The 24,267-nt window shown below is 34.8% G+C and overlaps 1 protein-coding gene across 4 annotated transcripts in view; it reads right to left on the bottom strand.

Annotated features, from left to right (window-relative positions):
* The window catches only part of CPED1 (cadherin like and PC-esterase domain containing 1), a 417,420-nt gene that overhangs the window by 208,584 nt on the left and 184,569 nt on the right, over nucleotides 1-24,267 (bottom strand). For all 4 annotated transcript variants that reach the window (XR_008912281.1, XR_008912282.1, XM_056799629.1 and 1 more), the window contains 6 exons: nucleotides 15,744-15,886; nucleotides 13,881-13,953; nucleotides 8,428-8,595; nucleotides 5,373-5,477; nucleotides 3,136-3,305; nucleotides 1,362-1,412 (listed from right to left, as the gene is read on the bottom strand). Coding sequence is in view for 2 of the 4 variants with exons in the window: in XM_056799629.1 (XP_056655607.1) it covers nucleotides 1,362-1,412; nucleotides 3,136-3,305; nucleotides 5,373-5,477; nucleotides 8,428-8,595; nucleotides 13,881-13,953; nucleotides 15,744-15,886 (710 nt within the window). In the remaining 2 variants the exon portion in view is untranslated. The remainder of the gene's footprint in view (nucleotides 1-1,361; nucleotides 1,413-3,135; nucleotides 3,306-5,372; nucleotides 5,478-8,427; nucleotides 8,596-13,880; nucleotides 13,954-15,743; nucleotides 15,887-24,267) is intronic.

The raw sequence follows: 24,267 nt of genomic DNA, 5'->3' as shown, positions 1-24,267 counted from the left end.
CAGGGTCAGATTTCAAATCCAGATCTTCTTTAGAGTCTTTGCTCTTTCCATTAGACTGTGTTTTAATGTTCTATTGTACAAAGCAACTGTAAAATTTGAGGAGAAACGATTATTCACTTACTCTGGGATGATTAATAGAATGTATAGATATTGCATGACCTAAAAATCAAACTATACAACTAACTCAAAAGAGCCTAATGATGATGTAAATCCTACTAATGTAAATGTACTAAGTAAATCCTAGTAATTAAAAAAGGTCCAATTTGGTATGTTATGATAAGATGTGATCTATTTATTTCCAGGTCAAAGATAAATCACATTTTATCTAAATTTATACAAAGGAAATACTATGGGTATAACTCATAGGAAATATAATTTAGAAAATTTGAGTGTAAACTGTATTTTTGCTAATGAAATTACATTTTAATATCCAGGGAGAGGTGGTAGTTTGCTTCTTAAAGACATCAATTGTTTTGCAAAGCAAATAATTATCCCTAATATTTTTAAACCCTTACCTTCCATCTCAGAATCAATACTCTGCATTGGTTCCAAGGCAGAAGAGTGGTAAGGGCTAGGCAATGGGAGATATGTGTCTTGCCCAGGGTCACACAACTAGGAAGTGTCTGAGGTCATATTCGAACCCAGGACCTACACCTGACTTTCAATCTACTGAGCTACCTAGTTGCCACCAAGCATCCCTAATTTAAATTTTATGTTTCACATATGAACAGAGAACTAGAGTTGCAAGATGACTACAGAGATCCAAACCCCTAAGTTATAGCAGAGAAACTGAAGCCTAGAAATATTAAATATATTGTCCAAGACCTTTAGTTGACCATGAGAATCAGTTCCCATTCTAGACTCTACTGTTATACTGCTTTACCTAGAGATACTTGTGTCTTCATTCCCACAATATAGAGCTGGAAGGTTCCAGCGTCAAGGTTTGTGTTTGGTCTGTTTAGATATTAAATTCTATTACTTCAAAACTCACAACTCTGCTTAACCCATACTTGCCACCAATTCCCTGCTAAATGAGGTGCTCCCTTCTCTGTTCCTGTCATTATGATGTTACAAGAAATTAAGTCTTAAACTACTGAAGGATGAAGAATTAGGTGAGGGATCATGGCATCGAGGCACTGTAATTGTACAAAATGTTCAACTTTTCTGGGGGCAGAATTTAAAAAAAAAACTCTTTCTGGGGTTGAACTTGAGACGGAGAAATCTGTGGAGTTGTCGGTATTGCTGAGTCCCAGTTTTAAAATAAGACTATGTAAAAATTCCTCCATATTTTTTTTCAAGTCATAAACTTGACCAAGGGTGAGATTTGTAATTATGTACTTTTTGTTAAAAGCTATCCTTACCTATGATTTGCTTGTTTCAGGGGTAAATCTCTTAAACTGTTCTTGTTTCTCCTACAAAAGAAAATATGTTAATACTCGTTTTAAAGTTAAAGTTGTCATTGAATAGATTAGAGGCAAGAATTGAGCCCTAACTCCCTCCTAGGAATAGAATTTAGTCATTATCATATCTTGCTGAAATTTGAGAGCTCAGGAAAAACTGGCTGGTGAGAAAACTCACCACAAAAAGGTACTTCAAGTATTTTAATAAAAATAATGAAATAAAATCATTTAAAAAGTTACTGTGCATAGAGTATTGGACTTGGAGTTGGGAAGACCTGAGTTCAAATGTTAACTTGGATTTTATTCTTTTCTGACCCGAGACAACTCACCCAGTCTGTTTGTTTTAGGTTCTTCGTAAAGTAGGGATAAATGATAATAATTCAAAGGGTTTGGGGTACACATCAAATAAGATACTATTTTTAAGCACTTCACCAAAACTTAAGGTGCTATGATAAATATTCTTTATTATTATTAGCTATCATTTGGAAGGAGCACTGATTATGTGAGTATCAGCTGAAATGAATATATAACAACACTGAGGAATAACATTTTAAAACCGTTTCCCAACCCCAAACCCTTCTACCTTTTACCAGGTCTACTAATTTAAGGAAGGAAAATTATTTGTTTCTTAAGGTCATGACATTTTAAAATTACTTCTAAAATATGCCTGAGGGAAGTTCTAATAACCACATAAAGACTTATCAGGTCATTATAGGCAAAGGGCTGACCAATTATTCTCCATCTCCATTGAAAACAGGTGAAGTTAGATTTAAAGAATGAAAGATTCTTGATATTGAGGATAATTAGAGGAGACCTGAAGGACTCCATAGAAGTACTATCTTTTCTAAAAGCCTTTTCTTTAAAAGATTTTCATTTGTCTAAAGAGGTTGACATGGAATTCTTATTTAGAAATGAAGGATAACAAATTCCTGTAATGTTTCTCTATAACAATAATGGCTTGCCTATGTTCACATTCAAGTGAATAAACATTTATTAAAAGCCTACTATGTGCCAGGCATGGTGCTAAGCATTAACTAATATGTGTTAGAAAAAGGAATTGAACCCAGATTTTCATGACTCCAAAGCCAAACATACAATTTGGGCTGTGCTAAGCTCCCCTAAGCTAGTAGAGAAGTTGAATAAATTAAAGATCACATAATGTTATAATATTTTTAAAGTATTGACCAACAAACAATCCTTAAGCCATTAAAGAAATTGGAAAAATTAAAGATGATATAATTTTAGAGAGAATCTTTCATTCTATCATCTGGAGCTCACAAACCAACTAAATAAATCCAATTATTCTCTCAGGCTAAGTGTTTGATAGTTCATGAAAGTCTCAACTCATGTCTTATTTTTTCATAACTTCTCTAATGTTCCTCCACCTCAGATCTATATCAGAATGAATCATACTGAAAATATTTCATTCTAAACATTGCCTTATAGGGAAACCAGGACTTATTGGCTCTTACATAGGAATGATTTGCAACTTGCTGTGTTCTTATTTCTTTCTGAAGCCCCCTTGTATCCTTATGGTTTGCATATTTTCGAGTCAGTTCTTTTCAGAGCATCAGTCACTTCTTTTCCTCCTTTCCCCCATATGCCATGACACTGTGTGTGAGGCCATTTAAAATCAAACCTTTCTAGGCTGAAGATTTTCCAATGTACCTAGCCTTACTACATAGTTCTCCTATCCCCCAATGAGAACTTCTCAGCAAATGTGTAAACATATTACCATTCTAGAGAAGAGAACTGAGTCTTTTTATTCATGAGCTGTAATTGTCTGAATAAATTTAAGAGGGACCAGTGCTGGGTCAGAACTGAACCATGCTTTCTGATAGGATCTGCAACATAATAAAGTTCATGCATAAAAGCTTGAATCCCAGGAGAAGTTGATGGGAGAAGCTGAAAAGAAATAGAACAAACATAAATCTTTTAGTAAAGAATATCAGAATAACTTTTAGAAAAAGAACAAAATAAAAATAGAATGCTCTTGTGGAATGCCGCATAGTTCAGTATTTTAAAAAGAAGATATTTTAAAAGTAATGGCCAACAAAATCCACTTTTGAATGGTTACATGATGTTCCCTACGCAACTGAAAATAGTATTCAATTGAGCACATGAGTACTTGATCAGGCAGATGAGAGGATGAAGAGAGATTCCTTCTGGTTGGAATTTATTTAGGTCAGAATAAGTAATGCCAACAGAACAAAGGAAGTTTGTGGCTGTACTCTCATCACCCTGACAGTCAAGGAAGAGATATGGTTACTCTTTTCCACAATACAGCTTTCTAAGTCTTCATGTAAGAATCTTGGGAGATGTTCCTTACATTCATGATGTCTTATCTTAGCTCATAAACTCAGAGAAAAGTAGAACCAGGGCTGTTTCACTTTCTTTGTATTGTGTCCAAAAAAATTACTGTTAAAATGGGCATTAATCAATTTAGTACTAGAAAATGATGAATCTGATATTTATGATAGAATCATCTTTGAAGAAAATGCATTTCCTTTGAATTCATCAGAAAAAGCTTCTTCAGCCCGAGGCAAATTGTAGAACATCTTTAAACTGGTGATGTTTTCATGTCCTAACATTCATAATATATAATATATTAACCTAACTCCTCAATATGACATTACCATTAATTGTGTTTTAATTCATCATTCAGTAGACTGTAATTTATTAAAAATTATGTATATTAAATTAATTATTAAATCAATGATTCACTACATTTAAATGATTGACTTTTGGATTAGGCCTTTTTTTTTAACATTATTTTATTTGGTCATTTCCAAACATTATTCATTGGAAACAAAGATCATTTTCTTTTCCTCCCTGCCTCCCACCACCTCTCCCATAGCTGCCTCGCGATTCCACTGGGTATCACATGTGTCCTTGATTCAAACCCATTTCCATGTTGTTGTAGACCTTTTTTTTTAAAAGAGTTTATATCAATAGTTATCTGAAAATTCAGATTTATTCATTTAGCTAATTAAAAAAAAGGAATGTGGAGCAGAAAAATAGGCATTGAAAATGTTGGTATGGAAACAGCAAAGCTCCTTTTGATGTTGTTTTGACAATTATCAGAAACTAAGAAAAAATGCCATTTTTGGACTTGAATCAATTAAGACACTTTATAAACTTTAACCATTTGACTTATTCCTCTACTCAATTTTGATGTAGAATTAGACAAACTGAAACTTGCTGAATTTCTAAAGACTTTTCTAAATTAGTCTGGCATTTCCAATCTTTCAAAAACAAAAAGAGGGATATACACAAGACATACATCTTGGTAGGCAATTAAGTGGTGCAGTAGATAGAGTGCCAGGCCTGGAGGCAGGAGGATCTGAGTTCAAATATGGCCTCAGAGACACTTATTATCTAGGTGACTCTGGGAAAGGCATTTAACTCTGCTTGCCTTAGATTCTTCATCTGTACACTGAGGTAGAGAAGAAACTGTTAAACCATTCCAGTATTTTTGCCAAGAAAACCTTAAATGGGTTCACAAAGAGTTAGATGTGATTCACCAACAAAACGATAGCACATTTTAATAGAGAGAAAATTCACTCAAATATTGGTGAAAAATTTAAAAATTCTTTAGCATTGCTCCTATGAGAAGAGTAATTTAAAACTTTGTCAGTTCTTTTGATGTTATACTTTCCTATCTTTGATAAGTCAAGTATTGTTTTGCAAAATCATAAGCCATAGAATTTAAGGTTCCTATTCATTTTGTTCTCTGAGAAAGAAATTGATTTTATAAGCTTTCAATGTTTATAAAGAAACATCTGCACCTGGCCTGAATTCAAGATGTTGTATATATATATATATATATATATATATATATTATATATAGAAATGTATATATATAGTAAATATATCTATGTTTGTACTTATATACATATATATGTAGTTATTCTATTACACTCAACAACATAACAATGAAAAATAATTTAAATGACATTATTTTTGTTTTACCAGTTGAAATTGTCCCAGACCCTTGAGTTCCTTTATGAATGTCATAATTGAATTTATCTCTTCTAAAGAGAGGCATGGATTGAATTCATTTTGAAATCCTTCATCCTGTATAGAAAATGCAAACAAAATTATTTAAGATTCAAAGAAATTAAAATTATTAATCTAGTAGTGGAAAGAACATTCAGAATCCTGTTTTTAAGTCTTGCCTCAGACACTAACTGTGAAAGATCAAACAAATTATTGAACTTCTCAAAGACCCTCAATTTTTATCTATAAAATGGGTATGATAACAAATATAAGCTATCTGCCCCAAATGGTGGTTGTGAGAAAAGTATCTTGTAAAATTTAATGTGTCTAATACAACATCTTGCACATAACTGTTGCTTAGAAGTCATTTCACTTTACTGTTTTTTTTTCTTATCTGTAAAATGAGGGACTTGGACTCCAAGATCTCTGAGGTATCCCTTTAATTTTAGATCCTACGATTTATTGAGTTCCTACCATGTACAAAGAACTCAAGAGACTCCTCGTGGATATTCTTTTGAACTAATTTAGGAAATGGATGATGAGTTCAAAGCATAATAAGTTATGTTGGAAGCATGAGCCCTAATGGAAACACTTTCATATTTGAACATCCTCTAACGAGGTGAACCCAGGTAACCCAGCATCTCAATTTTCTTGGTGGTCAAGGAGATTTTAAAGAGTAGGTTTGGGATGCAAGAAGAATATTCTCAGACACCGAGTATAATAATCTTTCTGCCAAAAACAGAGGTGGAGTTTGGAAGTGAGGGTTATGTGCAAGACTCTATAACCAATTTGAGATTCAAAATAAAGAGGCGTTCTCTATCAACAAACATTTCTCCTCACTCATTGTTTTGATACTTTCTCGGGAACAGAAAGTACAAAGATAACCACTACTTTGGGATTTTGTGGTCCCAGGCTTTAATGACAGCAGGTTTGGTAAAATAGGAAAAGGAAACATCACTAAGTCAAAAAAGACTACATGAAATTGACAATCTGGGACCTTTGCCTTTCTCTCAAAAGCAAATCACTCCCATTTTTAAACTTTCAATATTTGGTTATTATCTTTTTTCATATTTATTTTAAGCTTCCTGGATTCTAACAGCTTTCCTATTATTAGCATTTGGAAAGAGAAATTTCTAATTAGAACCAGTCTTAAGTTTATTATGTAAGTAGCACCTTCATACTTGGTAACATTTGAACTTTTACCCTCTTCCAATATTAGTAACACTCAAAGAAAATGTGGATGTCAATTTAAAAAACAGATTTAAACCCATTAATTTAGCATCTACTTATTCTGAATTTGTGATCAATAAGATTAGGCTGAAATTTGTCTTTTTATTTTTATTCCATGATTACAAAAATAAAAGGTAGCCAAGCAAATTGAATAGTATAAATGGGGAGGAGCACTTGAAAAATACTTCAGAAATTATTTTTGCCCATTTCCTAAGAAACACAAAGAATTCACAATAACACATTTATATTTTACTTTAAAGTTTACAGAGCATTTCCCTCATAATATACCTGTGAAATCGATGGCAAAAATATTATGTTCATTTTGCAGATGAGAAATTGAGTGTCTCAGGGAGGGTATATGATTGATCCATCATCACATAGCTTGTGAAAGAGGCAAGATTCAAACCCAGATTTCTCCTGATTCTGGGGTCAATGTCCCACTCCCCAATTATAATATCTGCCTGAATTATAGAATTACAAATAATGATTTTGATACCAAGTAATAATATTTATCTCAAGTTCTTGATAAAACTTTGGAAGATTCCTTCTGTGCTAAGAGAAACTTCAAAACCACATGGAAACTAAGGCTTAGAGAGGATCAAAGGCTCATCCCATTACTCTGAAAGGGATCTCTGAGTAGGTCACCTAATTCAAATCCCTTAATTTTACAAATGAGGAAACTGAAGCCAAAAAGGCAAAGTGACTCAAGGTTCATTGGCAGGAAGTTACAATTGGGATTTGAACCCAAGTCCCCTTGGTTCAAAAAGGCAGCAACCTTCTGCTCAACTACAAAAGCTTCCTGTAAATCTGAAGATTACATTGCTTGACCAAAGTCACATAGTAGGAGAGCACATTAGTAGCTCATTACTGGCAGAGCTTTTCCTAAAACCATGGTTTCCTAGCACTCAATCCAGAGTTCTTTCTACTTTATTGTCGCCTTAAAATAAAGTAAATCTAGGTGGCATAGTGGATAGAATGCTAGACTTTGAGTTAGGAATACTCATCAATAGTGATCTTTAGAGTATTTTTTCATGACTACAGATAGCTTTGATTTCTTCTGAAAATTGCAAATTTGTATCCTTTGGCAACCCAAGTTTTGGTTAAAGCAACAACAAAGTATCCCTGGAATCAGCTCCTATCAGCCATCTAGAAAGTTTTTACTGGTTCAGAGCAACAGAACTGCAGATTCCCTTTTGGTATAGGATTCCTGATGTGGTTATTCCTTGGAAAGCTGGGCTAGATCCTAGGACTCAGATCCCCACTCTGCTCCTAGGTGCTGAACCAAACTTATGTGCCTTCTGAATTTCCTCCCATCTTTGTACGCTGCCCAGGAATGCCATCCCTTCCTGCTATACTACCATATTGGCTCTGCCCTCCTCCTCCTAGCCTCTGTTTCTTTTGCTTATTTTTATTTTTAAGATAGGAGACATACTGGAATTTTTTAAGGCAGTAGAAAAAGAACTGTTATCTATGGAAAGGCTGAAGATGAGGGGTAGAGATGGAATGATTCAGAGTAAAATTGCTGGAGAACACCAGAGGGATTGGGATGAAATGGTCACATTAAGAGACTATCCTTAGTAAGAGAAAGGACTTCACCCAGAATTTGATAGAAATGAGGAGAGAACAGGAGTATCAATTGTGAAGTAAACGTATTATTATCCTCTTTTGAAGATAAAATTGAAGGTCTCAAAGAATCCAATTAATATCAGTAGCTAACATTCATATATCTCTTTAAGACTACACGTGCTAAAGGTCAATTATGAACGAGGAAACATTAAGTACACATATGTAATCTTACCTTAGTTATATCTGATCTGTAAATTCTTTGAAGTGCTTCAGAAAAAATAGACAGTGAAAGCTCGTTGGCAAAGAGAAAATTGAAAGTGTCTTTTAAAAGGAATTCTTCTGTATTTTGGTCCTCCAAGTTAAGATCGCCATCAACTTGAAAATCAAAATTCTCATGCACCTTTGTAAAAGAAAAAATAAAGAATCAGAGCAAATGTCTTCATAATAATTTATTTCAACTCAGTGGAATTATTCTTTCCAAGACATGAGTCATTTTCTATTACAATTAAAGATCAGAACTGACCTCTAGTGGTCTCTTTGGAGGACAGCAATCTCAAAAAGATTAGTACTAAGTTTTAAAAATACATTAATTCTTTCATTTGTGAGAAAATTAGTGAAGGTTTCATAATAATTATAAGTTAATCACCTCTCTTTCATCTGAAGGTACTTTTTTCCATTATGCGCCAACTGACACTATGTTTGATCAGCATGGTTAAAAGTAGCAGAAATGATTTGTGTGTAAATTAATGATTTTATCAATCGTATATAGAAGTTGATTTAGGAAACTTTAGCATTGTGAGATTAATAATTTAATGCACTTTGCTCAAATAGATGTCTTATTTGCAGAATATGAAAATGGCCTCATTACATAGCATTCTAAAGAACAATAAAATGTCAAGTTGAGGGGAAAATTGGAATTTGCTTTGATCCCTTGGGCTTTTCAGTACTGCCAGTTCTGAGTATTTGGGTCAACATATGTTTTCCTACTTCCCTCCCACCCCTTAAAAAGCAAGACTCCACTCAGATTCAGCCAATGAACTGCCCTAATTTCCTATTTCTAAAAATAATTTCTGAGAGCTGTTTTAGGATGGCACAAGAAAAGAAAAATATCAACTAATTAGATGGAGAAGAAACTATTATTAGAGTAGATAATATTGGCATCAAAGTACAATTTGCATGTGTTTCCTACTAGGAAAATTAAATTTCAAAAAAAAGCTCAGAGCTCTTCAATCCTATTGTATGGGCCAGAAATTAATTAATTTAAATGCAAATAGTTTACTTAATAAGCATGGGTATTTATATTTATGCTCAGAGTTAAGTTTTCCAAAAAACCACTTAACTCTTTAAAATATATAGGCCAGCTCAAGCCTAAGCTTTGTTTTAAGAAGATTTAAGAAGCTCTGTGTATATCAAACAACACTACAACAAATGGATTGGGTTATCTGCTGTTTTTTAGTAGATATGCTACTGCTCTTCTCCACTGATTTACTTTACAATAATTCATTTTTACAAATAGCAGTTAAGGAATAATTAAGAAACATAATCATTTCTTTAGACTTATTGAAATTGAGCTTAGAGAACATTTTCTGAACAGAAACCATTGTTTAAAAGACCTCCAAAGTCTTATTAATTTTTTTTTAATTTTATAGTATTTTATTTGATCATTTCCATGCATTTTCATTAAAGACAAAGATCATTTTCTTTTCCTCCCTCCCACCCCCCGTGACCGACGCGTGATTCCACTGGTATCATATGTGTTCTTGACTTGAACCCATTGCCATGTTGTTAGTATTTGCATCAGAGTGTTCGCTCAGAGTCTTTCCTCTGTCATGTCCCCTCAGCCATTGTAGTCAGGCAGTTGCTTTTCCTCGGTGTTTCTACTCCCTCAGTTTGTCCTCTGCTTATGGATAGTGTTTTTTTCTCCTTGATCCCTGCAGATTGTGCAGGGACATTACACTGCCACTAATGGAGAAGTCCATTACCTTCGATTGTACCACAGTGTATTAGTCTCTGTGTACAATGTTCTCCTGGTTCTGCTCCTCTCGCTCTGCATCACTTCCTGGAGGTCGTTCCAGTCTCCATGGAACTCCTCCACTTTATTATTCCTTTTTGCACAATAATATTCCATCATCAACATATACCACAGTTTGTTCAGCCATTCCCCAATTGATGGGCATCCCCTCGTTTTCCAATTTTTGGCCACCACAAAGAGCGCAGCTATGAAGATTTTTGTACAAGTCTTTTTGTCCATTATCTCTTTGGGGTACAGACCCAGCAGTGCTATGGCTGGATCAAAGGGTAGACAGTCTTTTATCGCCCTTTGAGCATAGTTCCAAATTGCCCTCCAGAATGGCTGGATCAGTTCACAACTCCACCAGCAATGAATTAATGTCCCTACTTTGCCACATCCCCTCCAGCATTCATTACTTTCCATAACTGTCATGTTAGCCAATCTGCTACGTGTGAGGTGATACCTCAGAATTGTTTTGATTTGCATCTCTCTGATTATAAGAGATTTAGAACATTTCTTCATGTGCTTATTAATAGTTTTGATTTCTTTATCTGAAAACTGCCTATCCATTTCCCTTGCCCATTTATCAATTGGGGAATGGCTTGATTTTTTGTACAATTGATTTAGCTCTTTATAAATTTGAGTAATTAAACGTTTGTCAGAGGTTTTTATGAAGATTTTTTCCCAATTTGTTGTTTTCCTTCTGATTTTAGTTACATTGGTTTTGTTTGTACAAAAGCCTTTTAGTTTGATGTAGTCGAAATTATTTATTTTACATTTTGTGATTCTTTCTATGTCTTGCTTGGTTTTAAAGTCTTTCCCTTCCCAAAGGTCTGACATGTATACTATTCTGTGTTTACCCAATTTACTTATGGTTTCCTTCTTTATGTTTAAGTCTTTCACCCATTTTGAATTTATCTTGGTGTAGGGTGTCAGGTGTTGATCAATTCCTAATCTCTCCCACACTGTCTTCCAATTTTCCCAGCAGTTCTTATTGAATAGTGGATTTTTGTCCCAAGACCTGGGATCTTTGGGTTTATCGTATACTATCTGGCTGAGGTCGCTTGCCCCAAGTCTATTCCACTGATCTTCCTTTCTGTTTCTTAGCCAGTACCAAATTGTTTTGATGACTGCTGCTTTGTAATATAGTTTGAGGTCTGGGACTGCTAGGCCCCCCTCATTAGTGTTTTTTTTTTCATTATTTCCCTGGATATCCTTGATCTTTTGTTATTCCAAATGAACTTTGTTATAGTTTTTTCCAAATCAGTAAAGGAATATTTTGGGAGTTCCATGGGTATGGAACTAAATAGATAAATAAGTTTGGGTAGGATGGTCATTTTTATTATATTGGCTCGTCCTACCCATGAGCAGTTAATGTTTTTCCAATTGCTCAAGTCTTGTTTTAGTTGTGTGGCGAGCGTTTTGTAGTTGTGTTCATATAGTTCCTGTGTTTGTCTCGGGAGATAGATTCCTAGGTATTTTGTTTTGTCTAAGGTGATTTTGAATGGGATTTCTCTTTCTAGTTTTTGCTGCTGAGCTGTGTTGGAGATATATAGAAAAGCTGATGATTTATGTGGGTTTATTTTGTATCCTGCAACTTTGCTAAAGTTGTTGATTATTTCAATTAGCTTTTTGGTTGAATCTCTAGGATTCTTTAAGTAGACCATCATGTCATCTGCAAAGAGTGATAACTTGGTCTCCTCCTTGCCTATTTTGATGCCTTCAATTTCTTTTTCTTCTCTAATTGCTACTGCTAGTGTTTCTAGTACAATGTCAAATAATAGAGGTGATGATGGGCATCCTTGTTTCACTCCTGATCTTATTGGGAATGCATCTAGTTTATCCCCATTGCAAATGATATTAGCTGATGGTTTTAGATATATACTGTTTATTATTTTTAGGAATGACCCTTCTATTCCTATGCTTTCTAGTGTTTTTAATAGGTATGGGTGTTGTATTTTATCAAAGGCTTTTTCTGCATCTATTGAGATAATCATGTGGTTCTTGTTGGTTTGCTTGTTGATGTGGTCAATTATGTGGATGGTTTTCCTAATATTGAACCAGCCCTGCATCCCTGATATAAATCCTACTTGATCATGGTGGATGACCCTTCTGATCACTTGCTGGAGTCTTTTTGCTAGTATCCTATTTAAGATTTTTGCATCTATATTCATTAGGGAGATTGGTCTATAGTTTTCTTTCTCTGTTTTTGACCTGCCTGGTTTTGGAATCAGTACCATGTTTGTGTCGTAAAGGAGTTTGGTAGAACTCCCTCTTTGCTTATTATGTCAAATAGTTTGTATAGTATTGGGATTAACTGTTCTCTGAATGTTTGATAGAATTCACTGGTGAATCCATCAGGCCCTGGGGATTTTTTCTTAGGGAATTCTTTGATGGCCTGTTGGATTTCATTTTCTGATATGGGATTATTTAAGAATTCTATTTCCTCTTCTGTTAGTCTAGGCAGTTTGTATTTTTGTATATATTCATCCATATCACTTAAATTGGTATATTTATTTCCATATAATTGGGCAAAGTAATTTTTAATGATTGCCTTAATTTCCCCTTCCTCAGAGGTGATGTCCCCCTTTTCATCTTTGATGCTGTTAATTTGCTTTTCTTCCTTTCTTTTTTTAAATTAGATTGACCAGTACTTTGTCTATTTTGTTTGTTTTTTCAAAGTACCAGCTTCTTGTCTTATTTATTAAATCAATAGTTCTATCACTTTCAATTTTATTAATTTCTCCCTTAATTTTTAGGATTTCTAGTTTGGTTTTCTGCTGGGGGGTTTTAATTTGGTCACTTTCGAGTTTTTTTATTTGCATTTCCAAGTGATTGATCTCTGCTCTCCCTAGTTTGTTAATATATGCACTCAGGGATATAAATTTACCTCTGATTACTGCTTTGGCTGCATCCCAAAAGGTTTGAAAGGATGTCTCGCCATTGTCATTTTCCTCGATGAAATTATTAATTGTTTCTATGATTTCTTCTCTAACTAAACGATTTCAAAGTCTTATTAATTACTAAAACCAAAAATTTTTCTCAATTATCCTTCTTAATTTTTCTTCCTTTTAGATATTCTACTATCCCATGACACAGTTCTCCCCTAGTTCCCCTCCTAGTAGCTTGCCTTTTCAAAATTATGTGGCATTTAGTTCTTCATTATCAATATTTTTAAGAGGCTACATGGAATCAGCAATAAATTGCTTGGTTCAAACCTTACTTCAGATATTTAATAGCTAAATGACATTGGACAAGTTGTTTTTGGGCCCCAGTTTCCTCATCTGTGAAATGGGGGCATTGGGCATGATAAACTTTAAGATAAACTTCCGGCTCTGAATCTATGATTCTTTATTGCAAGTATTATTCCACTCTAAGTAGATACATTTCTCTGATTCCCACTCCAATAAAATTCAGGTTTCCTGTACACAGGTATGAGTATTCTTGGTAGCTTAGACATAGTAGCTACTTAATTGATGTTCATCAAAAAAGTAAAATGCATGAATCTAACACTTCCATAACTTTGCTACAAAAGAACTAAGTCATAAGCCTTTGATGCTAGATAGCTATACATTTGCCATAAATTTAAACGACATAAAAACAGTACAAATTTCTGACCCAGAAGACCAAATTATTGTTCACGAAAGATAATAGTTTGTGTTTGACATACTTACCTGAAGAATTAATGGGTTCAAAGAACTGCTATAATCAATGTCAAATGTTAAAAGTTGAAAACATAAACTGCACCTGAAATAACATAGAATGACATGAAAAAACCTACATCATTCATTACATTTACCCTTTTTGATATTATCCTGCTAAAATAATTATAATCAACTGAGTATAATTATTTTAAATCAATTAATAAAGGAAACGTAGAAGTAATGGATTCACTAATATACAACAATTAAAATTTTGATTTAGATTTGGAAGTTTTTTTTTATCATCACATTTAATTGATCTGAAAATTCATAACATTCCACAAGTCCAACAATAAAAACCATATTGTAAAATTTTTCCTGAAGAGAAGTTAGAAATGAACAACTTCCTTATCTGAGAAATATTTCACCTTCACTATGCCACACTCTAAATATTAGATAGATAGATGGATAGGTAGATAGAGAGATAGATGGACGGATGGATAGATGGACAGATTTGGCTAATAATCCTGTAAAATACTGATTTAAACTAAATGTTCCTTTCATTATTTTGCATTTTAAATTTTCCCAAGAAAGGCAGAAGCAATTTTATTTGAATTTAAAATATTTAATACTTGGCTATAGGATACAAAGAAATTAAATCATTTTTTCTAAATGTAAGGTTTTATTAACTATTTTGCTTAATCAGGTTAAATAAAATTAATAAGATTTTTCTACCTAAAAATCAAAACTTAACATATTTTAATCTTTGGGGGATTTTATGTTTAAAGAGGGAAAATTAAAGAAAGCAAAAATCTTATAATTAATTTGATTTAATTTCCATCATTGTTGAATATATTCTAAAATATTTGATGAACTATAATATGTAAGACATATACTTACAGGAGGCTATTGCAGCATCATGGAATTCCAAAGTCAAAAGGAACCCCAGTGGCTGGCCATCTAGTCAAACCCATATAGCTAGATATCTTTACTACAACACACACTTTTAGTGAGCCACTTTCTCTTAAAGCAGCTCATTTCACTTTGGAATCATTAGGAAGTTTTTCCTTACATTGTCTAAATTTACCTTTCTTTTTTAAAAATTTTACTTAATTAGTCAATTGAGAATATTTTTCTTTGGTTACAAGAATTATGTTCTTTCCATCCCCTCCCACCACCACCTCCAGTAGCTGACTTGCATAAATTTACCTTTCTGAAACTCCCATCTATTACTCCTTATCTTAATATAAATATCTTTCAAAGAAGCATAGGCATTTTAATGAAGGAAAGAAACAAGCATTTATTAAGCACCTACTATAAGCCAGGCATCATGCTATGTGCTTTAAAAACATTATCTTGTTTGATCTTTACAATAACCTTGGGAGGCAGATATTATTACTGTCCTCATTTTACAGATGAAGAAACTGAGTCAGATAGAGGTTATGTAACTTGCTCCACATCACACACCTCATGGGTGGTCCAAGGCTGGATTTGAGCTTAGATCTTTCTTTCTCCAAGCCCAGTGCCACCTAGCTGCATGATTATACTGTATAATTTTATAGCCTTGAACTTTCTATAAAGTCAAATTTTGATGATTTTTGTTTCATTTTCTTCAGAGCTGTAACTAGTAATTTCTGCACCTGGAGCAATGAGTATGGTGGAAGAAAGACAGAGGGAAACTTACCTGTGCTTCACTGAGGGGAAGAAAATATCCTGAGATGAGACTGCTGCCATGGCAACCAGTATCAGGTGGAGAAGATGAGGCAGGAGGTATTCCCAGGGAGAGGGAACCAAACAGTCAGGGAAACCAGGATCCCAGGTTAGCCCTTCTACATGGCTCACCCTGTGGCAAAAACTCATCCTAGTGAAGGCACTTGGCTTTGGTTTATTATTTACCTTTTGATGGTCTTTGGTCCCAAAGTAGATGTTTCACTGAATGCCTCAGCTGCCAGCAGAAGTTTACTTATAGCTTCCTTCATATTATCAAAGGTCTGAAGAGGAGAACTGACCCGGAGGAATGTCTCAAAAAATGTTTGCAGCTGTGAATAAAGGAATAGATTCATTTGTTGAAACCAAGTTTCAAACATTTTTGCGCATCATTTCAAAGGTGACCTTTGAAAAGATTTCTTTGGAAATTGAGCTTTCTTCTGTACCAAACATATAAATCAAAACTTGTCAAATTAATCAAGGAAATCAGTTATCTGTCTTTCAAATACATGTTTAGATTTACAGTGTACTAGGTTGGCAATATCCCTTGAGTTTATTTCTCAGTAAATCACAAGAATACAGCAAAAAAATGCCAGGCTGTTTATATTTCTCTTAATTTGTACACCATAAGTATAGTCTTATTTTACTGCATCTAATTACATAAATATCACAACTAAATATGTCGAGATAAAAGCAATTTGAGAACAGGGTAATATAAAAAAATCACCACTCTCCTCGATTTTATATTTTGGTCCTAACCACTTGAAGTCAGATCTCTTGCCTTTTTTTAGAAATACGTTTATCTAGCAAGTAGACAGAAAGAAAAGGATAAAATCCTTATTCTTTTTCTACAAAAGTAGAAAAGCTCAAATTTGTATCTTTCATCTTACTGTATCAGAACTGGTTACAGGTTACAAAGGTAAGAAAAATCTTTCCTAGAAACAGGTGGTGGGGAATCAACTAACCTTTTTAGAAGAACAAACTAAATCCCTCGTGCTTGCGTAAGACTACATCTCTCCTTCCTTTGATAATGACAAACATTGGCTAATACAGGCTGCCAGAGGGAAATAATAAATGTGAAATGTATGCTTAATTCGCACAAAACAAAATTTCCCCAAGACAAGCAAGCACTCGATTTCTAAGTCATCACCAGATGAAAAATAGAAACCTAATGAGATGTGAACTTTATTAGCAGATGGTAACTAGGATTTTCCCTCTTCTCCCCTCCAATTTCTCATTTCACAAAAGAAAAAAATTATGGGAAGAAATGATCAAATGAAAAATAACTAAATAAAAAATAATATAATTATCAATGAAAAATAAGAAATTTCAACAGCCTTAATTGAAGAAAAAGCAGAATTATGATTTTCAAAGTAATAATTTTATATCACATATCATTTTAGTATTTAAAATCATTACAATTTAATGTTATATTATTTAATAATTTAATGTTGTTAATGTATTAAAACATTAATTATTTGAATATCTTCAGAATATTTATATCAGGAAGCTTTAGTAGTCTTAGTGTGGGAAAAAGGACTTGTTTATAGCATATGACTTTATAGTTTACCTTCAATTAAGTGGCTAAAAATGTGTAGGCCTAATACATATAAGCACTAGGGATAGAAAAATGAAAAGTAATGTAGTCTTTACTTTTAGGGAGTTAAAGTTTGTTATTAGAGAGTATAAGACCAGTGAGTTTAACAAAAAATATAGGGTGAAAAGATCAAAGAAAGGTCTACACAAAAGAATATCTGGCATATAAAGATCACTTTCATGTAGGAAGAGCAGCTATAGCAGTGGTGAAGGGATGGGAGTCACCTGAGTTTAGCCATGAAGAAAGAAAAATATTTTAGCAGGTGGAAATATGGAAGAAGAAATCCCAGTTAACAAGGAAGCAATGAGTTCATCAAGAATTTATTAAGCATCTATATTTGTGAGTCATTAGCCCAGGCACTGGACCAAAAAGTAGTAGTGATTAATGAATGCATATCTTTGTGCAGTGGAGGGTTACATCTTTGATCTTATAGAATTCAATATTTTCCTAATTGATTTACTTATTGGCATAGAAGTTTTATTTATAAAATTTTCAAATAAATCAACACTTGGAGATATTTAAACACAATGATTATAGTCAGTCTCCAAGGCCCCTGTGAAGATTAAATTAAATCTCTTCCCTGATTGTGAAGATTAAATTAACTCCCCTGCCCATTTTTTAACTTTAATCACCAAAAGTATAATTACCCATTCACTCTTGAGTGGGGGAGGTCTGTGACCCACATGTGAGATAGTGGGTGATGAATCAGAATCAAACTGACTGCCCCCTGGGTAGTCCTAAGCAAAGCATCAACTATAAATGGTATAAGTGAAAGTGGAGGAAGGCACAGAAAGCAACACAAAAGAAAGTGTCTTTAAAAGGGAGTTACAATGTTCTGGGAGGACTTTGACTTCTTCTGGAGTTCTGAGTTCAAGTTGGAGGTTGGTGAAGAATCTGCTGAGTGGACCTAAGACCTTTCCTGGTGAGAATGTCCTTGAATCTCTCCCTTTGGACTGACACGTGGTGAGAGAAAAGAGCTGACTCCTTTTCTGGATTTTCTGCCTTAGGACAAACCTGTCCTCTTGAGAGAGGCTCCCTGCATCCCCAGGTCTGAGGCTTTAAAGCCAAGGCCTTTCCAGCTAAGGATGAAACTCCCCAGCCTGGGTTGAACCAGGGGTCAGAGCAAAATACTTAGAGCTTAGGCTAGATATCTTACCCTATCATCTCTCTGATTTACTACTTCACTTTTTCTATATTTTGTAAATGAATTGTAAATAAAATCTCTTTGGCATTTCATAAAATTCAAAGCAACCCTATTCTTGAATAATCCAGTCCAACTTTTTATAAAAACCCCCATTTTCTCTTTACACCCCAGAGTCAGGGTCCAAAGAGATTAGTGATGGGCTAAACTTATTAAAATTGAAGTGAATAGTTTTAAGGGTCAAGTTATCAAATCTGATTTTCTAAGTCAGAAGATGCTACCTGGCTCCTGAACAATTAAAATGTACCAGACAAATTGCCATCTAACCTTCATTTAAAAATACCAAGGGATAACACATTACCTTCCAAAGCCTCCCATTCTACTCTGTGATAACAATTATTAGGAAATTTTTCATTACCTTAAATCTAATTCTGCCTCTCTAACTTCCATCTATTCTCCTTCTGGGGCCAAGTACAGAAAAATTTTCTTTCTTTTCCAAACGACAGTCTTTAAATATTTGAGGACAGCTATCATACATGCGCCTATATGATTTTTTCTCTAGGCTAAGAATCTCTAGTACTCTCAACTAATTCTCATGTAGCATGATGTCAAAGTCCATTATGTAATATTTGAAGGAATTGTAGAGGATTGAATAATTACAGTGGATAAGGAAGGTTTCATAACAGGGAATGGAGGAGTTGAAGGGATAGAGGGAATATGGATGCTGGTGAGGTAAAAGGAGAGATACCCCCTGCTCAGAGCCTGTCTTTGAAAAATGGAGTTCCTGAGAAATGAGCCAACTATGATAGCCTGAGGTAAAGTCTTCTCTATTGATAGATGCTGAAGATACCCCAGGGCAGGTAAGGATGGACCCTCCTGAGGGATAAGCCTTCCCCCCCCCCCCCGCCAAGGTCACCCAGCAAGGGTCTGATAAGGACCATTTATGGTTGAATGGCTGTCCTAGTTTCTGCTCTCTCTATGTCCCCCTGAAATGACAATCCTCTTATCTGACTATGGATTATTTAAATAAAGATTAATTTAATAACAAGTTTGGATCAGGACAGTATCAGGGTAGAGGGAAGGGGGGATCCTTATACTTTTTCCCAGACTGGTTTGAATCTCTCACAGCTTTTGAGCTCAGGCCAGACCTCGCAGGTTTGTGGAGGGTTTCTTTTATTCCTGTCTATGCTAATTTATGCTACCTTTATTAAGTTCAAAGTCTTTAGCAGTAGACAGCAAGAGGAAGAAAAGGTTCTGACTTTCAGAGCTGGTTGGGCCTTTCTCTTCAGGTTAATGCCCCTAAAGACCGACCTTATGTTCAAACCACTCCCCTTAAATCCTTTTGTTCCATGACATGATCACAGGAATCCAGGTAGAGCACACAGTTGGGAAAAATCCAGGAATAGAGGCACTTCTATCCTGAGATAGGGAGAGAATGCTCCTTCCAGTCCAAGGGCCAGGACAGAGAGCCACCACTCTAGAGCAACTGTCACTCTCCCAGGCTCCCCTCCCTCCACCAACTGTCATTGTTGTCAGTATCTTCACTCCAACATTCCAACTGCTGTTGGTTCCACCTCATTGGCAGAAAGGCCAAAAGCTTGATTCAATTTTCCTTTCCACTATTGTCCCCTTTTTTTGTTGTGGCCTTCTCAAGGTCACTTATATTTATTATACTTACCAAGCTACTAAATCTACTTTCTAACTACTCCTCCCCAAATAATAAACTTCCCTCATTTACCCTATCACTATTCTATGCTAATCTTATCTACTCTAAGGAATTCTTTGCAGGAAAGTTTGGGTAAGGGTAGTTTTGATTCTGGAACAAATTCTGGAACAAAGAGTGCCATTCTGTGGCACTCTATCCTTGCGATTCCATCTTCCCGGTCCTTAAGAGTCCAGACTATGGTTAATCAGTCTGTTCAAAATCTCCGCTTACCACCACCATGGTTACAACAGGAAGCCAAGATCTTGATTCAGTTTTCCTTTCCACAGATACTACCTTGGTTACTCTTCCTCAGACATTCTTCAACTTATCATTATCTTTTCTAAACTGTAGTGCTTAAAATTGAACATAATATTCCCAATGTGGTCTGACCAGGTTCGAGTAAAATAAGAATATTGCTTCCCAAATCTTTTTTAGATAACTGTGAGTTAGCCATATTTCCTTTATCTTTATTAATGAAGCTGATTTTTTAAACCAAAGTGTAGAGCTTTTCATGTTTCCATATTGTTTCATCATGTTTGATTTAGCTCAATGTTCTAACCTGTCAAGATCTTTTTAAATTCTCCAGGCTCTCATCTGACATGTTATGCATTTATTCTAGCTCTTGTTTTTTTGTAAAGTTGAAAAACATGCAATCTATGCTCTTTGATATAGATATTGTCAAAAAAAGGTTAAACAGCACAAAGTCAAGCATTGATCTCTTGAGCACTTCAGTAGAGATCTCCTTCCCAGTTGAAATTGAATTTTTCTTAGGCTCAGATATTTTACATGCTCTTAATACATTTAGCTAGTTGGCCACCTTGCCTATGATAGCACATTACTCTGATTTACCAGTCTAGAAACTTATCAAAATAGGAAATGGATTCATACTGGAATGACCTGCTCTTAAAGAGGTCGAGTTGGTTCTTCTCTAGATATTTATAAATCACACATATAATAATATATTATCAAATTCTGCCAGAAATCAAAGTCCAAATGACTATTATTTTCAGACTCTTTTGAAATTTGGGTCAACATTTGCCCTTCTCCAATCCTGTGGTCCTCCCATTTTTTTTAAGTTTTGAAAATTTTTTATTTAATTAATTAATTTAGAATATTTTCCCATGGTTACAAGATTCATATTCTTTCCCTGCCCTTCCTCCAACTCCCTCCCATAGCCTATGCACAATTCTTCTGGGCTTTACATGTGTCATTGACCAAGAACTATTTCTGTATTATTAATATTTGCACTAGTGTGATCGTTTAGGGTCTATATCCTCAATCATATCCCCATCAACCCATGTGATCGAGCAGTTGTTTTTCTTCTATGTTTCTATTCCCACAGTTCTTCCTATGAATGTAGATAGTGTTCTTTCTCATAGGTCTTTCAGAATTGTCCTGGAACATAGGGTTCCAGCTAATACAGAAGTCCATTACATTCAATTGTACCACAGTGTATCTGTCTCTGTGTATAATGTTCTTCTGGTTCTGTGCCTTTCATTCTGCATCAATTCCTGGAGGTCATTCCAGTTCACATGGAATTCCTCTAGTTCATTATTCCTTTGAGCACAATAGTATTCCAACACCAACAGATACCACAATTTGTCCAGTTATTCCCCAATTGGAGGGCATCCCCTCATTTTTCAATTTTTTGGCACCACAAAGAGTACAGTTATGAATATTTTGGTACAAGTCTTTTTCCTTATTATATTGTTGGGGTACAAACCCAGCAGTGCTATGGCTGGATCAATCAGTCTTTTTAGTGTCCTTTGGGCGTATTCCAAATTGTCCTCCAGAATTGTTGGATCAATTCACAACTCCACTAGAAGTGCATTAATGTCCCAATTTCACCACATCCCCTCCAACATTTATTATTTTCCTTTGCTGTCATGGTAGCCAATCTGCTAAGGTGTGAGGTGGTACCTCGGTTGTTTTGATTTTCATTTCCCTGATTATTAGAGATTTAGAACACTTTTTCATGTGTTTATTGATAGTTTTGATTTCTTTATCTGAAAATTGCCTATTCATGTCCCTTACCTTCTCCCATCTGAATGATCTTCATTCAAAGACTAGTTCAGAAAGCACATATTTTAGTTCTTTCAGAATCTTTAGAAATAGTTTGCCTTGGTCTGACATTTTTAACTCATCAAGGGAACCTAGGTACTTCTTACTTTTATTTACTAATCTCAGATATTATTTCCATATTATCCATGTGTGTGTTGTCTTTCCATGTAGCAGATCCTTTTCTTTACCAGAAAAAAACCCGACAAAATAGAGTAGAATAACTCTGGTTCCTTTGGAATCCTATTCCTCCTCTGATACTTTTCTTTTTTCCTAATCCAGTATTGATTATTTAAAAAGTATAGAATTATAATCAATACTGGATTAGGAAAAAAGAAAAGTATGAGAGAAGGAATAGGAAAAGGTAAGACAAATTTAGGTAATAGTGGTCTTGTTTGAGTGTAATTTGAAATGTGTACAAGGATCAAGAGTGAAAAAGATTAGAAAAGCAACTTGGAGATGTATTGTTGAGGACCTTAATTGTCAAAGTAAGGAGACTTCTTATCCTTTGTGTGATAAGGATACACCAAAAGTTTGAAACAGAGGAGTAATGTGGTGAATCCTGTGTACTACTATTTTGACAGCTGTAGGAGACATAGATTTGACAGCAGAAAGAATGGTAGGAGAGAAATCAGCTAGGACACTATTACAAAGATATAGAGGAGCAGTAATGAGAACCTAAACTGTAATGACAGCAGTGCAAGTGGAAAGGAGAGGACAGATGTAAGAGAATTTATTGGGATGGAATTAAGAGGACTTTGAAACTGATTGCATATAATGGATAGTTTATTTCTGAGTTTTAGGGCCATATGTCTTAATTATATGTGTCAGCATAGTAAAGTGTGGGTGGAACATAAATCCCTGCTATGAAATCAAAGATGAGGAAATATGAGGAAATTCCAGGAAATATTCACTTTTTCATGGTCCATGGTGATTTTAATTAAGGTAGAAGATTTTGAAATTAGGACATAATGAACTTTGAAAAATAGAAGAAAGAAAGGAATAGGAAAAAAAGGCTGAGAATGAATAGAAAGACATGCTCTAGAGAATTTACAACTTCAAAAAAAGGATGGAACTAAGGTACTCAGAGGATGGGAATGCTTTTCTCCCTATCTCCACATCAATTCAAGAACTACTGAAGGAAGGATTGACAGAAGCCAGGACCAGAATCAGGAAATAAGGGAATGTGAGTCAGCAGTTGCCAATATTTAATGGGAAGGTATAAAAAGGAAGAGGAAAATGGTCCTGAAGAAGTAAAATTCAAAAGGAAGATACTTTTCTAATTTTAGATTAGCTCATCATTTAGTTTCCTTATGCTATCTGACACAAAGAAGGTACTTAATAAATGCTTATTTATTGATTGGGTACTTGTGTCCATGAATGTCCCTAAAAGGGTGTGTAGCATGTGCTACCATTGATCTTCCTCTTCTCCTTAGAGAATTAAGCAACAACACAGAAGAGCTAGCCTACCCAGACGACCTGACATACACATACACAAAGGCATATCTAGGTTTGCCCATGTGTTGGACATTTCTAGGATGTCCATGTTTGTGTCTACTAATTGGGACCACTAACTGGGACCACAAGAGAGAACTTTGAAGGAGAAATTTTCTTAGCTAGGAAAACTTGAGAAAGAGACCAGAAAGGAAGCAGGCTATTCATTTAAAGCACACGGCAATGCATTTGACATCCAGGAGTCAGGCTCTTCACAGGAATTTTAGAAGTCAGTTTAGAAGACTAGAGAAGGCTACTAATTTGGATGCCAAGACTGCAGGTGTGAGAAGGAAAGTCAGGATGAGCATAATTCTTGAAAAGATCTGAAGTAGGGTATAGTGGAGAATATGATTTTGTTTAAGGAAGTTCTATGAGGAAATGACCTGCCACAGGACTTAAAATTACTAAATAAATATTTATTAAGCAGCCACTATATATCAGATGCTGTGCCAAACATTGGAGATAGAAAGGCAAATGGTAGTCCTTGCTTTTAAGGAGTTCACCATCTAATGGAAAAGATCTTGGAAATAATTATAGACAAGCAAACTATATACAGGATAAATGGTGGAAAATCAACAGAGGGAATGTACTAGAATCAAGAGGGATCAGGAAAGGCTTCCTATAGAAGGTAGGGTTTTATCAAGGGGTTGGAAGAAGTCAGTGATAAGAAAAGAGAGCATTCCAGGGATGGGGGAGGGGGCAGTCTGTGAAAATATCC

This window comes from Monodelphis domestica, chromosome 5, assembly GCF_027887165.1.
Source record: "Monodelphis domestica isolate mMonDom1 chromosome 5, mMonDom1.pri, whole genome shotgun sequence".
Taxonomy (NCBI): domain Eukaryota; kingdom Metazoa; phylum Chordata; class Mammalia; order Didelphimorphia; family Didelphidae; genus Monodelphis; species Monodelphis domestica.
Note: the sequence above shows the minus strand (reverse complement) of the source record. Positions and strands in the feature narration are given on the sequence as shown.